The following is a 16,164-nucleotide window of genomic DNA, read 5'->3' on the forward strand; positions in this document are numbered from 1 at the left end:
GTTTCATATTCTCTGTGTATATATAAAGTCTGCTGCAGTTTCCACGGTATGCATCCGATGAAGTGAGCTGTAGCTCACGAAAGCTCATGCTCAAATAAATTGGTTAGTCTCTAAGGTGCCACAAGTACTCCTTTTCTTTTTGCGAATACAGACTAACACGGCTGTTACTCTGAAACCTGTCATCTCCCATGTGTTACCCCTTCTGCTTAACAATTGGTTCCAACTTGTATTTAGCTCAGACACTCTGCTTCCTTCCCCAGCAGTGGTGGATTAGCGACTGGGCCAATGACCAATTGGGGGGGCCCCTGGAAAAATGGGTACCCCTGCACCCTGACCTGGTCTTCCCACCCAGCGCTCCTGCTGAGGAGCAGGGGAAGCCCGTGCGCCATGAACCCACTCCCCAGCATGAACACTGGGCAAGTGGGACAGGGCAAGCCCCTGCCCTCTAACGCCGCTTCCCAACAGCAGCGTGAGGATGGACTGCAGGCTGAAGGGGTGGGGAGGGGTCCCCACTTGCTCTGGCCCAGGGCCCCACAAATGCCTAATCCGCCTCTGTTCCCCAGACCTGAAGAAGAGCTCTGTGTAACTCAAAAACTTGTATGTCTCATCAACTGAAGTTGGTCCAATATAAGATATTACCTCACCCACCTTGCCTCTCTCATATCCTGGGAGCAACAACATTGCAAACCACGTGCCTTAGTAACAGCCTTGGGATCACTTACCCTTATCACTGTCCTGTGTGACCCAGTTGCTTCTGTGCCATTCAAGTGTGCCTTACAATCCTTCCATGTGCAATTTCTACAGTAGGGTCAGAGGTTGCACAGTCACAAATGCTCTCTGGCTGCTGGGATCCAGCCCCGCTGGGTCTAGGCACCGGGCGAGCAGATTGTCGCCGGGTGTAGGCACCGGGTGAGCAGACTATCACCAGGGCAGGGGGTGTTTTTGCTCATTGCTCAGTGGATATTTTCAGTATCCCCATGCAAAAGAAGCCTTGCGTATCTCCAATCCCTCTTTACCGTGCTCTGGTCAGTCTGTGACCAGCAGGATCTCAATGAAATGCTCTTCTCTCTCACTGCAGCTGAACTCACCCATCCCTTCTCTCCACCCAGTTCAGTTTTTACTGCCTCTTCCAGATGCCAACTCCCCTCCAGTGCAGGAACTGGAGCCCTCAGCTGCCTGCCCCGAAATGGGGCTGTGTTATCCAGCACAGTCAGAATAGCTCTGCTGCTTAATAAAGCTAAGGCACAGTCTTCCTGACACAGGGTTCCCTTTCTTGCCTGCCCAGCTCTTTCAGCGTCTCCCCATGCTTGAGGGCAGTGCGGGAGCTGTGATGTGACCGTATCTTATCAGGAAAGCTTCACAATCCTGTGTGAGGTGCGGGGCAGCTTCTGTGACGAGCTCCACCCGGACCTCCCAAGGAACGAAGGACTGCTTTGGAACCCTTGCCAGCCCCGCCTGTGGGTGCTGGGCGGGACCACAGCCTGACAGAGGGCCCTTGAAAGAAGGGAGGGAGTCCCCCAGTGGACTCGCATCAGTTTGTTTGTTTTCAGGTGGCTCCTGCTGGACTCAGCTGAAGGGCTGAGTCTCCCCAGCCGGGACCTGCTCTCTGTCTGCCCAGACACTGAGGACTGAAGGCAGGGTGAGTACAGGACACTGTCGTATCAGAAACCGGCGCTGTGGGAGACCATGCCCCGGCAGTCCTGCTATCCCAGGGTGCTCCAGGGGGCCAGCAGGACACGGACGGACACTACTCTCCGGGTAGCTCTGCTTATTCCTGGCCAGCATCCAGTCAGCCTAGCTCATTCATTGCACTGGCTAATTCCCTGCATACTACTCAAATGCTGATCCTTGGTGCTGAAGGCATTATTGTCCTGTTCACCACAGTGACAAGCCCCCGGACTCGCTTAACCAGTCTCTTGATTGGGCTCCAAGTTGCAGTGAGGAGACAAGTAGCAGGGTGGGGCTGAGACGGGTCAGGATACCAAGGAGTCAGGGTCAGGCACCAGGTTACAGACAGTAGGCAAGTAGCAGAGTTGGGGACAAACCAGAGTCAGGAGCCTGAGTCTAGGGGCCACAGCAAGACGAGGTCTGGAGCAGAAGCAAGCAGCCATGTGCATCATTGGTCAGACAGCTCCCCAGGCTGGCTTCCTGGTTTATACGGCAGTATGAGTCAATCAATGGGTTACCACTCAAGCACTGCTGGGCGGTACTTCCTGCAGTGCCTAGCTTCACAGGGCCCTCCAGCAGAACCCCAGCCTAAACTTCCATTGGTGATGTGGAAGTGTTTGTGGTGCACAAGCCCCATGGTCCCAGGTTCCAGTCCTGCAGGTTCTTACATTGTTCTGCCCGTCAGGGTGGTGCTGGTCCAGACTTGTCTGGGTGAGTCTGGTGGAATTCCCCCAGCACGGCAGGGGCATGGGAAGTAGGTTCCCAAGTGTGCTTCTTGGGGCTGTAGCCTTCCCAGTCCACCAGACATTACAGGTGCCCATTGGGAATTGAGGACAGCATGCACTTTGTACTCCTCGTTACCCCTTAATTGAGGGGATGGTGTGGTTCAATCAGGAAAGGGGTTCTCAGCTTAGGGCTTCAGAAGAGAATCCTGAAAAAAACTGGGTGTGTTTGGAGACTGGGGAAGCTGTGGTTTAAAGGTAACCAGGATGATCTGCTGGTGTATTGGACTGATAGTCCAATTTCCGGGAGGGCTGACTGCTCTGGAGGTGCTTGTCAGCAAACCACAACCTCTGGCCTACTGTGAACACAGAAGCTTCTTGTCCCTGATGGTCTGCATGCTTCTTATAAGCCTTCTTCACTTCTTCTAGGCTCTGTTGGACTCAGTTGTGGTGGCTGGGTTTGGGAAGGCTGCTGGTAATGCCAGGTGAAAACTAGGCTGGAACCCATAATTAGCGAATAGGGGAATCATCCCTGGACTACAGTAGCAATGGTAGCCAAGGTTCAGGACTCCATTTCCCAGATTGCCTAGGGTTCAGGGCAGAGACAGAACTGGCTAGCAATACTACCAAAACCAATCATGAGCCAGAACTCAGAGATAAATGGGTTTGATTTTACTTTCGGTTTTGGCTGTGTTTGGAGCATAGCAAGGCAAGAAGCATCACAGCCAGAGAGGACCCTTCTCCCCTCCACATTCCTACCCCAAGGAAGACTTTGGGTCCCTTTGGGATTTCTGGGACATTGAACAGTGTCATCTTAGCAGAGACCAGAACCTCAGGAGGCTGAGGAGAGTAATAGTCAGGCTACCATGAGCCCGCCTAACTACACATTGGATTCCAGACCAGAGAGCCCCAAGGATGACCTCACAATCCTTGGTGGGAATACTTTGTAAGAACACCCTTGTTGATTCTGATATTTTGTTTTAAGCCCACCATCAACTTCAGTGCTGCACCACCCACCAAAACCTGAGCCTAAGTTTACTATTTGCCTGGAGAGGTGTGAGGAGGGAGCACAGCATGGTTGGTACTGGCTGTAAATGTTGGGAGGGGTAGAGTTTATGTATTGTTGTTTTTATCTTTTCTTATCCAGATTCTTTTTCCCCCATTGTCCTGTATCCCTGAATTCCCCAGACCTAATAAAGCTCTGGATACTGTTTTATTACTCTGGAAATTGTGATAGCTGTTTTATTCATGTGTGCTCTGACTGACACTCCTCTGTATGAGATTGTATGTTAAATATTTTCTCCAGGGACAAGCCCTTTGTGTTCTATGCACTAGGAGGGGGTTCCTTGGGTGGAGGCACCAGGTGCCTTTACATATGAACTCAGGACCCATACCCCTGAGGAGAAAAGGGATAAGGCTGCAGCCATGATTCAGGGCTGGGTTACATGTGATTTTAGTAAGGCTCATGACACAGTCCCACATGACATTCTCATAAACAAACCAGGGAAAAGTGGTCTGGATGCAATTACTATAAGGTGGGTGCACACTCGGTTGAAAGACTGAACACAAAGAGTAGTTATCAACCGTTCAGTGTCAGACTGGGAGGGTGTATCTAGTGGGGTCCCACAGGGGTCTGTCCTGGGTCTGGTACTATTCAATATTTTCATTAATGACTTGGATAATGGAGTGGAGAGTGTGCTTAAAAAATTTGTGAATGACATCAAGCTGGGAGGAATTGAAAGTACTTTGGAAGACAGGATTAGAATTCAAAATGACTTTGACAAATGGAAGAAGTGGACTGAAACCAACAAGATAAAATTCAATAAAGACAAACTGGAACTAGTGCAGAGAAGAGCTACTAGGATGGTCAGAGGAATGGAAAACCTGTCTTATGAAAGGAGACTTAAGGATCTTGGTTTGTTTAACCCACAAAATGGGAGCGGGAGATACGATTGCTCTCTATAAATACATCACAGGGATAAACACCAGGCAGGGAGATAAGCTATTTAAATTAAGGGCCAGTGTTGACACAAAAGCAAATGGATATAAACTGGCCACCAACAAGTTTAGGCTTGAAATTAGACAAAGGTTTCTAACCATCAGAGGAGTGAAGTTCTGGAACAGCCTTCCAAGGGAAGTGGTGGGGCAAAAAGCCTATCTTGTTTCAAGACTGGGCTTGATACATTTATGGAGGGGATGGGATGATGAAGTTGCCTACCATGGCATATGGCCTACAGTGTGACTGTTTTTAGCAAATATCTCCAACAGCCAGAAATGAACCACTAGCTGGGGAAAGCTCTGAGTTACTGCAGATAATTTTTCCCAGGTGTTTGGATCTTGCCTGCATGCTCAGGGCCTAACTGATCGCCATATTTGGGATTGGGAAAGAACTTCCTGCTGGTCAGATTGGCAGAGGCCCTGGCCATTTTTTGCCTTCCTCTGCAGTGTGGGGCAAGGGTCACTTGCTGGTCTGAAACTAAAGTAAATGGATTCCCTGTAATTTGAAGTCTTTAAATCAAGATTTGAGGACTTCAGTATCTCAGCCAGAGGTTAGGGGTCTATTATAGGAATGAACAGGTGAGGTTCTGTGGCTTGCAATGTGCAGGAGATCACACTAGCTCAGTGGTTTTCAAACTTTTTGTTCACTGACCACTTGAAAATTGCTGAGGGTTCGTGGACCACTTAATGCTCTTTCCAAATGTTGTTTGTACCATTAGCTAACTATTGTGAAGCGCTTTGGATAAAAGTGCTGTATAAAAAACTCAATAATAATTAACGTTTTTTTGTTCTACAAATAAAAGCACATGACTCATCTTTTAATATCAGTAGTCTTACCCGCCCCGGCAGCCCCTGAGCTGGGGCTGGGAAGGAGGGGGGTCTCTCCTCACCACGGCAGCCCCCGAGCTGGGGCTGGGAAGGAGGGGGGTCTCTCCCCATCACGGCAGCCCCTGAGCTGGGGCTGGGAAGGAGCGGGGTCTCTCCTCACCACGGCAGCCCCTGAGCTGGGGCTGGGAAGGAGGGCTGTTTCTCCCCGGCAGCCGCAGCCCTGGAGCTGGGGAAAATCTCTGGCTGCTGCAGCCCTGCACGTCCCAAATTCCCCCCAACCCCTCTTCTCACCCCACTGCCCCCTCCCACCTACCCCCTATTCCCCCCCAAGGCTACCACCTCATCTTACATGTGGGTCTTCTCCAGGGTCCAGGCACCTAATTAGCACAGGTGTGGCCCCACTAATTAGGGGGGTGGCCCTTCATTGTCTCATGTGCGGCCGCCCAGGTGCGCACCCTAGAAGGGACTATCCACAGACCACCTGAATGGAGCTCACAGACCACTGGTGGTCCATGGACCACGGTTTGAGAACCTCTGCACTAGATGATCATAATGGTCCCTTCTGGCCTTAAAGTCTAGGAGTCTATGAGTCTAAGGGCCAGATCCCTAGTTGGTGTAAATTGAGGTCTCTCCTTTGGAGTCAATGGGGCCAGTCACCATTGGAGTTAGTGGAGCACCACTGATTATACCAATTGGGGTCTGGCCCTTAGCTCCTTAGATGTTCCTTCACACTGCCAATTTCTGTTGCTCTTTTCTTAACTCCCTCTGGATGACTCTGTATTTCTGGTTAGGTGGTGCCCAGAAACAAATGCAGGATTCCCAACAGGGTCATGGCAGGGATAATGCCTGCCTTTGGCATCATGAGGACCATGCTTCTGAGACTGCAGTGTATCCATACATGTAGCAGCTGGTGCCGAGACGGGGCTTGTTTGAAGCAATGTGAGTCTGTGGTTGAATTTGATGCGTATGGCAGTGAGGGAGCCAGTCACTTGGCAGGGTGTAGAGAAGCAAATTCTCTCCCCCCCCGGCCCCGGACTTCCCTCAGTTGGGGAAGGATATGTTCATAGATCTAATTGCAGAGAAGCCCACCTACTTGGTAGGTTAGCACAGTCATGTGGCTGAAGTACTTAATTACAGAAAGCCAATATAAACCCCACTCAGCTAGCAGAGGGGAAATCTAGACACAAAGGCACAGCATCTTTCCCAGAGAGATCAGCAGAGCAGAGCCCGGTAAGCCCCACGACCATGTTAAGAAAGCTGTGTTGTGCTCTGTCTAGGACTTGTGGCATGTGAGGGTTATGTGGGAAGGTGTATGCAAACTCATGGTGACCGGGCTGTGGGTGCGGTGGTGTTACGCTCCTGGGGAGATGGAGTGCGGGTGTGCATATGCATTTCACAGGGCTTTGCATGCCGCTCTCAGATGGTGACTTTCCTCAGACGCTCTCTATTGTGGAGGTTTCCTGGAAGCAGGGCAGAGCTCTGGGAGTTCTACAGTGAACGGGGTGGGGAAATTCTGCTGGGAATGGAAACGCTACAAGAGAACAGGTGAATTTGCTCTGAGACAGCTGGACTGCAGAGAGCCGGGGGCTCCGTGTGATTCCCACTCCAGTGCTGATTACATGGCTTTTCAAACCACCCCGATGTGCCGCAGCAAGGGAGAGTTAGTTCCATGATACCTGGGTGCAGGGGTCAAAGAAGTGAAAGAAAGGTGGAGTCAGCCCTGCGTGGAACCCTTTAATCCACCCAGGGGCAGCCAGGCGTTCTGCCACCTGAGGGACTTTGTAGTGTTCTCTTTGCAGTGCAGTCGTGCCCAAAAGGACTGGTCCAGGAGCTGGAGCCCATTGTGCCAGGTGCTGCACAGACAGACAGGGAAAAGCCAGTTCCTGCCCAAAGAGCTCCTGGTCCAGATCACAACAAGAGGCAACAGGCGACTGAGATGCACCCACAGGTGGTGGGTGGGAATGGGAGCTGGAGGGCTTTGCCTAGGCTTGTTTTAAATATGCCAAGGAACTAGACTCCCAATGCTTCCCTGAGGAGACAATTCACTGGATCAGTACGATGCCCTGGCAGGAAGGTCCCCCCATATTCGGTGTCTATTTTGTTCCATCCCATTTTCTTTGCCTCACTTCCTGGGTTCTTCCCTTACTTCCAATCTTAGAAATTCCTCCTCCACCTCTGGCCTGATTTATCTGCTTGGGAAACCGCCCCGTCCCGAGTGCTCTGTTACCCACGCTGCCAACGTTTCCTCGGTTTCCTCTTTAAGTAACTCCGTTCTGGCCCCCCATTATTGCTTTGCTCCCCTAGGAGCTTTCCCCACGTTGTTTGTGACACTCAGGCGCAGAGGCAAGCCGAGCCTCATCTGCACCTGCAGGGAGAGAAGCAGATGGGAGCCTTTTACCCTGCCTTGCCTCGGAGTAGGTGAGACGTGAGAGACCCAGGGACAATGTGAGGGGCTGGCCCTGGGGAATCCTGGACCACATGAAGGGCAGGGCACGGGGTATGGGGACGCTGTGGAGGGAAGGCCGCGGGGAATCAGGGATGATCTGAGTGGTGGGCTGTGTGGAATCAAAGATGACGTGAGGGGTGGGACAGGCTGCCGGGAATTACCCCATAGTCTGCCCCATGCCCCCTCCACAGCCTGCCCCCTCCCTCTCCCTGCCCAGTCCCAGAGCTTATCCTCTACCCCTCCTTGTCTGGTCCCACAGCCTGCCCCATGCCCCATCTGCCCTGACCCACATCCTGCCCCATCCCCCTCCCTGCCCAGTACCACAGCTTATCCTACAGCCCTCCTTGTCTGGTCCCACAGCCTGCCCCATGCCCCCTCTCTGCCCTGCCCCATACCCTTCTCTGCCCTGCCCCACAGCCTGCCCACTCCCTGTCCCTGCCCTGCCCCACAGCCTGCCCCTGGAAGAGAATGTGTCTAATTTATGGGAGTCTGAGGTGTCTCTGAGGGGTCAGCACTGAGCTTGGGGGCTGGGGCAATTGCACCATGGGGTCCTCTCTCAGGAGGGGGTGCAAGATGGGTAGTGAGAGGGACAAAGGCCGTGAAGCAGCACACGCACTCTCCCCGGCTCCACTCCTCTTGGGGATGGGATGAATGCCCCAATACTGAACCAGCTGTGCCCTCTGGAGAAAAGCAAGGCACTTGTCTGGGAAGGGCGAGAACCCACTTGTGAAACAGCCGAAGTGGGCAAGAACTCTAGGGACTGCCCCAGATGAGCGCCCCCCCCCCCCCCCAGCATTTACCGGGACTAGAACAGACCCGATGGGAGGACACCACCTCGACCAAATCCCCTGGGGAGAGGCAACTTTCACTGTGACGTGGTGCAAACAGGCAGAGAGGAGGCCTGTCACTGGCTGGCCACCCAGTCGCCGTGGCTGCTCGAGGAAGGGGTGCTTGCAGCCTGCCCTGCAGTTGTACCTTAGCAGGAAACAACCCCCTTGCGTTTCCTCACTGAGCAACTGGAGGCTGCCAAGATCAGTTCCCTAACGGAAGGCTGCTGCTGGGGGTCTCCCACTGAATGGAGCTGTGAGGTCCTGGGTACAGGACTTGCCGTCCATATCCCAGGTATGGAGCTGAGTCTTTCTCTTCACAGCATCTGGGGAGAGCAGCATGAGACACAGGGGACATCACACGAGATGTCCTAAAAAAGAGGCACCAAGAACCAGAGCGGTCTCTATTGTGAGTGAGTCGAGGTGTCTGCATTTGTCTTATTGACTCAAGTCAATGCCTGGTGACCCCAGTTAGTCCGGAAAATGGGGAAGAAAGGGTGCCTAGCCCAAGGCAACTCCAGGGAGAGTGGCCTTAGAAGTGATCACACCAATGGAATGGCTCTGAGAGCTGGATCGGAGGCCTCATAATCCCTCTTCACCAGCAGGTCTGTTTGCTTGTCCCATGGAGCTTTCTGGCCCACCAGGACAATAGCTTTCCTAATGAGGCAGGCAGTGGACACCAGCAAACATCTCAGATGTATCCTGTGGCAACACGATGTGACTGAATGCTCCCCTGTATTCACACCTGACACACTAACCTTTGCACAAAGTATGCCTTGTAAGGTACCCTTTGAAAACTTGTAACTTGCTGGTCAGTATCGTCCTGGGAAAATACCTGTGGCAAGATTGTAAGTGAAGCTGTGAGCTTCCACTGTATGGTGTTATTAACACATGGGGTTGACAAACGGGTCTGTTGCAAATAAAGGAACGTGTGCTCTGCTTAGTGTGCATTTAAGCAGTAAACTGAGTCATCAAGCAGGAAGGGGAGACAAAGGAAGTGCAAACAGGTGAGAACAAACCCACAGGGAACATCCTTCCACACAGACGTTTTGTCTCCTGGTTCTCAGCTGAAAATATTTTTCAAAATGAGGACTGAAACTATAAATAAGAGGGACCAACACCCCAAGGGACACCCCGCTTTCCCCCTGCCCATTGATTCACTGCACCTGAAGGGATATAAAGGAAGCAGCTGTTGGACTAGGGGTGGGCTCCTGCCGTAAGAAGTTTGGTCAGTCAGACTGCTGAAAGCAGGTGGTGAGAAAACTTTGCTTTGAATTTAACATAGTTTATTGAGTTAGGCACCAGTAGAGTTTTATCTTTATTTTCTTTATAACCATTTCTGACTTTTATGCCTCATTCCTTGTGCTCACTAAAATCTCTCTCTCTAATTAACACACTTGTTTTATTGTTTTATCTAATCCAGTGCGTTTAAATTGAAGGGTCTGGGAAACTCCATTTGGGGTGGCAAGTTGTGTGCATAGTGTTCCTTTTAAAGAAATAACGGACCTAACATAGCTTGTATTGTCCAGGAGAGGGCTGGGTGGTACAGGACATACATTTCTGGAGGAAGATCTAAGACTGGGGTGTATTGGGGTAACCCTGCAGTATAACCAAGGCCACTGAGAGCCGGAATGTAACCCAGGTGTGGCTGTCAGGCTGCAGTCACACACGGACACTCGGGGCGTGGCTTGCATGCTAGAAGGCTGTTGGTGAGTTGCTATTACAGCAAGGCATTGTGGGGCACCCAAGGCTGCAGGGCACGGGTGCCACAGCGGCTCATTAGTCTGGATTGTATCCTGGTATGTTACACATGCGGGGTGAGCGGCACATCTTCACAGACACGGCTCAGGTGGCATGGTTCTCGGAGAGGATGAACGGTTTCCAGTGAAGAAATAGAGGGCTTCAGGAGTCCCCTACGCCAATGCTTGTTTTCTCAAGCGAGTCAGGGCTGGGGTGCCCAGGCCCTCTATTTCCTAGATTTGGGGATCCCTTCATTGGAAACTGTTCATCCTCTCAGAGAACAATGTGGCCTGAGCTGCATCTGTGAAGCTGTGCAGCTCACCCAGGCCAAAGGCTGCCTTCCATCAGCAGTGTGTGAATCACAAGGCAGGACTGGCGGGCAGCTGGCAAAGTCATGGAACCTGGAAGTAGCAGCTAGGCCAGGTGCCCCCCGCCAGAGTGGACTCCTCTCTAAGCCATGGCAGGCCTGTCTGGGTATTCAGGCAAACCAGAGAAATGGGATCTTCTCAGCCTGAAAACACCAGCCAGGTTCTTTTTATCTGTCTTCTAGTTCCTGAGCCTTTAGGGGAGTCACTTCATGGTTCCAAGGTTTTCTTTGCAACCAGGAAGGCTGGAAGCTTACTTTTCTTTTTTTGATGAAAGCTAAGATTCTCATGCGATCAGCTGACTCCAGCAGCTGGGGCTTTAAGAAATACAACACAAATCATGAGACTCATGATGAAATCAGGAGAGTTGCCACCACCGAGTGCAGGTACCGTACCCAGAGTCCATTCCCAGTGCTCAGGCTCTTCGTCTTTCGTTCAAGTGAATAAACATGGTGAGCGACTCTAGGCCTTGCCTGTTTGCCGTGCAGCCAGCCAGGCAGGCAGGCACCCTCCCTCTTAGTACAGCGTCCACCTGAGATGATCAGTTCAGTGATTAATTTACCAGGGAATGGAGCTTGTGTTTAAGCCATGTCCTATCATTCAGCCCGCAGAACGGACTTTTTGAACTTCGGCCTTTGTGCCCAGCTCCTGATCCTCCTCCTGTTGTGCAGGTTCTGGGGGATCATGCTGAATATGCTGTTGCTGGGTTGGGGAGTGCTGCAGGGAATCCAGGCCATCCTCACCTCTGACCTCAGCAGCAGCCACCTGTCAGAGCTGCGCCCCATTCTGGATGGGGCAGAGAAGTCCAGCTACCCCAGCCTTCTGCAGAAATTCAAGGAGGCACCCGTGGGGCCCGCAGGTGAGTGTTGAGCTGCCTTGCCTCCCCGATGAGAGCAATGAGCAGTGAGCTAATTGGCACATGGCAGTGGCCACAAGCAGTGCTGCTGCTTCGTTCCAGTTCACCGGCAGGACGTCAGACTAGATGATCCTGACGGTCCTGTCTGGCTGTAAAGTCTATGAGCCTAGGAAAAGCGGAACCATTTAAAGAAACGCAGCACCTCGTCCTGGGAGAGCCCAGCTTCCCTCGAGGGGTGTGATGTTCAGAACCACACCCAGGGTCTGGTGTGTCAGGAGAAATGGCTCACCCTTCTGCTCCTGCCCCAGCTCACTCACACAAGGCAGGAACACAGTCGGTCCCTGGTTGGCACAACATCCCTCACAAGCTTAGTCATTTCCATGGCAACATTGCATCCCCTAATTAGCATAGCCACGCCCAGACTTGTAACTTGATACCTGGCTGACTCTGCAAATTACTGCATGTTATCCTATGAGGTAAATAGAGATCCTCCTGCCCTGCAGGATCCCCCCTTTTCCCCATGCACAGGCATCTACAGGGAAGACTGGGCAGTGATGGAGATCCCCTCCTGCCCTGCAGGATCCCCCCATCCCCTGTGCATGGGGATCTGCAGGCAGCACTGGGCAGTGATGGAGATCCCCTCATGCTGTTGGATCTTCTCGATCCCCTGTGCACGGGGATCTGCAGGCAGCACTGGGCGGTGATGGAGATCCCCTCCTGCCCTGCAGGATCCTACCATCCCCTGTGTGTGGGTATCTGCAGGAAGCACCGGGGGTGATGGAGATCCCCTCCTGCCCTGCAGAATCCCCCCTATCCCCTGAGCATGGGGATCTGCGTGGGAAGCACCGGGCGGTGATGGAGATCCCCTCTTGCCCTGCAGAATCTCCCCTATCCTCCATGCATGGGGATCTGCAGGAAGTACCAGGCGGTGACGGAGATCCCCTCCTGCTGCAGGATCTTCTCGATCCCCTGTGCACGGGGATCTGCAGGAAGCACTGGGCAGTGATGGAGATCCCCTCCTGCCCTGCAGGATCTCCTTACTGCGAATGTGACTGACAATACCTAAGAGTGTAACAATATTGGACTTTTTCTCCCTTGTTTGGCTCTGTCACTCCTGAGCCTGGGTTCTGAGTTGTTGGACAGGAGAAGTGCAACCGGCTCCCAGCTAACACAGGAAGGGCATGATCGAGATCTTGGGGGCTTCTTTCCCATGGGACTCAGCCTGGGGCATTGAGATCTGCAGGCCGCACCCAGTGAAGGTGGTGGGCAGATGGGAGCCGTTCTGTGTGTGTTTAGACTTGTCCCAGATTGGTGAGTCCGTTGCACCTCTGCGGCTCATCATTGTTTAGTGACATTTGTGACCATTTAATCTCTCCCTGTCCCCCTTCACTCTGGATTGTAGAGAAGTGTGTGTGTGTGTGTGTGGGGGGGGGTGGTCGGGTCGGAGTGGAGCTCTGGCTCAGCCAGTCCCCAGGAGCCAATCAGCAGCGTCCTTCACCCTGTCTGTATTCCACAGGGACTTTACCAAGACCTGGGTTTGACAGGATGGCTATGGAGCTCCGTGTAGCTGATGAGGACCTCATGCAGGAAGCCAGTGTACTGGAGCCAGAGGTAACTTCCTATGACCCCTGGGGGGTTACTAACATCGTCTCACTGACTAGAATCATAGAATCATAGAATATCAGGGTTGGAAGGGACCCCTGAAGGTCATCTAGTCCAACCCCCTGCTCGAAGCAGGACCAATTCCCAGTTAAATCATCCCAGCCAGGGCTTTGTCAAGCCTGACCTTAAAAACCTCTAAGGAAGGAGATTCTACCAGACTAGATGTATTCTGAGACATGTCACAGATTCCTAGATTCTTAGGCCAGGAGGGACCACTGTGATCACCTAGTCTGACTTCCTGCAGAGCACAGGCCAGTGGTCTACCGCTGAGCAATTCACTCCCTGCCACGCTCTTGTGCTCAAGAAGCTGAGATTTCATTGCTACTTTTCATGGTTGTGAAGAAAATCTTACACATGATTCTAGTGTAACAGATGCAGGATTGTCTGCCTGAGTCTGTAGAGAGCCTGAGACAAGCGCTGTGTGAGGTGCGAATTACACCATTCAGCTCAATGACATGTTCATTCCCAAACCTAAAGATGACAGTTTAAATGTCAGTATTGGTCACTGTCTCACCGCTGATCATTTTAGTAGAAACATCCAACAAATGACTCCTCACAGTCTCCGTGTGCCCCAAGCCCTAACTATCCCTATCATCCCCGATGCTAAAACCTTCAGCTCTCCCATGCCTGGCAACTGCTGAGGTGTGTTATGGGTTGTCAATACAGAAATCCACTGAAAACTAAAATGTGAGGCGAGTATAAAATAAATTGAAATCAATAACAAGATAACCAGTCTGGAGGCTGCTGCATGGATTGGGTCACTATCTGTTTACATGGTTAATTCATTATGTAACCCTTCTGCCCGTCAGAGTTGGCAGCAACAAGGGCCGGGTTCCATATCTAGGGGATCCATTCCAATAACACAATGCAAACTGGCTCGAGCCCCCACCCAGTGACCTGGGACAAATATATACCACCCCGCTGGGCGCCTCCAAGAGGCAATACTTCCCCTCTCGCAAGCACCTAGTCTGAGTGTAGCAAAAAGCCTTTTAATAACAGAGAGAAACAATGTGGCATTATGTTGGGGAAACACCACCAACAGGATTCGTAACACAACCCATGAGCAAAAAACCCACCCCAAGCAAATTGGGGCATGCCCTTTTTCTTTGGTTCTTGAGTCCAGCAACCCCAAATCACCCAAAGTCCAATGACTCAAAAGTCTCTGTCCCTGGTCAGGGCAGCCCCAGAGTTCAAAAGTTTATCTGCAGAGCTTTACCTCCCAACCTGGGTGGAGATGGGGGTGGGAGTAAAAGACACCTTGCATGATCTGAAGCTGACCGCCCCACAGCTCCTGCTCCGCTCCGCTCCACCAGCCGCCCCACAAACTGCTTCGCTCCGCGGCCCACCAGCAGCTCCCGCTGTCCCATGAACTGCTCCACCAGCCTGTCCACAAGGCACTCCAGCCCTCCCGCAAACTGCTCCACAATATATCTTCAGGCTCCCCCACTACTTAACACAACGCTCAGTGATTTCAGCTCTTAGTCAGTTCAGCTCTTTGGTGAATTCAGCTTGTAGTAGGGGAGCCTCAGTGCTGGTGCACCATTAGCCCAAAGTGAGCTCTGCAGCCTGTAACTAGACTCCTAATAGAATCAAAATTAGCTCTGATATTCTACTGTGGAGAGAGGAGGAAGTGCAATTAGCACATAAGGCCCTCACCAAGGGGCTCATACCACCAAGCATTAATACTTGTCCCCAACCTCTCTCAATTCACAGAGTTTTGGAACCCATGACCCTTGCCTAGAGAGTGCTACTTAGTTGATGGTGAGTCCCTCCATCATAACAAAAGGCCAAGTACAGTTCCAAGCACAGTTCCCATAATCAGGGTAATAACAATTTATTCTTCCTGCCCCAATAACAGAGACACTGGGGATCCCATAGCAGCCAAAGTGACCATTTGGGCAGCTATGGCCTCATTCTAGGTGGGGTGGGTGTGCCTATGCAAATGAGATCAGCCCCTGAAGTTCTTTTCCACAACTTGCCACACCTCACCACCAGATGTCAGGGTGGAGCTCATCCTGACATTGCTTACATCTACAAACCTCACTTTTATCTGAAGCTACCACCCAATGTCACCAGAGTCTGGGGACTTTGCTGCAGAGAATACGGGGCCTGGACTTCCAGGCCAGACTCACCAGGTTTGTGTACCCTTCCCTGGAGATATGGGGACATACCGTGACATTGTGGTTCAGACCCTCTGTAAATGGATATCATCTTCAGGGCACTCTCTTTCCCCCGCGGAGCCAGTTCTGGCATATGCCTGTGCACCTGCTCCATGTCCCTTTCTGGAGACCTGATGAAACCAACGTGCAGCACCCCCAAATCAATCCAACTTCAGTGCAAGCACAGCAAATGTTTAAACCTCCGCCCTCACACAGCATGCCGACGGGGGTCCCAAGGACACACTGAGCGGTTCGCCATTCATGTGCATGGTTGTCCTGTATGAAACCCCTTTTCTTTTGCTCCTCCTGCAGGTGTTGTCTGCTGCACTGGAGGCTCAGGGCCGAGAGGAGCGCGCTCCCCGCAGATGTGTCCGCTTGCTGGAATCCTGCCTTGGGCACCAGCTCCCCTGCTGTGATCCTTGTGCCACCTGCTACTGCCGCTTCTTCAATGCCTTTTGCTATTGCAGGAAAATCAGCGCCACGCTCCTGTGTGGCAAGAACTAGCGTTGGCGTGCTCCCCGGCCCCCCTTTTCTCGCTCCCTGGATTAATAACGGGGTTCCCTTACGCCCGTGTACCCTTTGCAGTTCCAATAAACGACCTGCTAGTAAATAGGGTCACCAAGTGCACTTGTTCTGCCCCTGGCTTTTTCTTTGCCTCTCACAGGGATATTCTCCTTTAGCAGGAAACAGCAAATATCTTCATGCCCATTAGCGAGAAGTGTGTTACAGAGACCTCCCTGTGTCTGATTAAAAAGATCTTCTGTACTTTCCACAGTATGCATCCGATGAAGTGAGCTGTAGCTCACGAAAGCTTATGCTCAAATAAATTGGTTAGTCTCTAAGGTGCCACAAGTCCTCCTTTTCTTTTTGCGGATACAGACTAACACGGCTGC

At 52.0% G+C, this 16,164-nt stretch overlaps 1 protein-coding gene across 1 annotated transcript; it reads left to right on the top strand.

Annotated features, from left to right (window-relative positions):
- Positions 1-6,385: 6,385 nt before the first annotated feature.
- On the top strand, positions 6,386-15,898 carry AGRP (agouti related neuropeptide). The gene is made up of 4 exons (XM_048870593.1): positions 6,386-6,446; positions 11,266-11,453; positions 12,967-13,061; positions 15,584-15,898. Exons 2-4 carry the CDS (start codon positions 11,279-11,281, stop codon positions 15,773-15,775), a joined length of 462 nt encoding a protein of 153 aa, XP_048726550.1. The 5' UTR covers positions 6,386-6,446; positions 11,266-11,278; the 3' UTR covers positions 15,776-15,898.
- Positions 15,899-16,164: the final 266 nt, after the last annotated feature.

Source organism: Caretta caretta, chromosome 12, assembly GCF_965140235.1.
Source record: "Caretta caretta isolate rCarCar2 chromosome 12, rCarCar1.hap1, whole genome shotgun sequence".
NCBI lineage: Eukaryota > Metazoa > Chordata > Testudines > Cheloniidae > Caretta > Caretta caretta.

Bases quoted from the DNA above. Each gene is read 5' to 3' on its own strand.
- AGRP (XM_048870593.1), top strand. From the start codon at position 11,279: ATGCTGAATATGCTGTTGCTGGGTTGGGGAGTGCTGCAGGGAATCCAG. The intron at 11,454-12,966 runs GTGAGTGTTGAG...TGTATTCCACAG, and splicing joins GGCACCCGTGGGGCCCGCAG to GGACTTTACCAAGACCTGGG. The intron at 13,062-15,583 runs GTAACTTCCTAT...CTCCTCCTGCAG, and splicing joins CCAGTGTACTGGAGCCAGAG to GTGTTGTCTGCTGCACTGGA.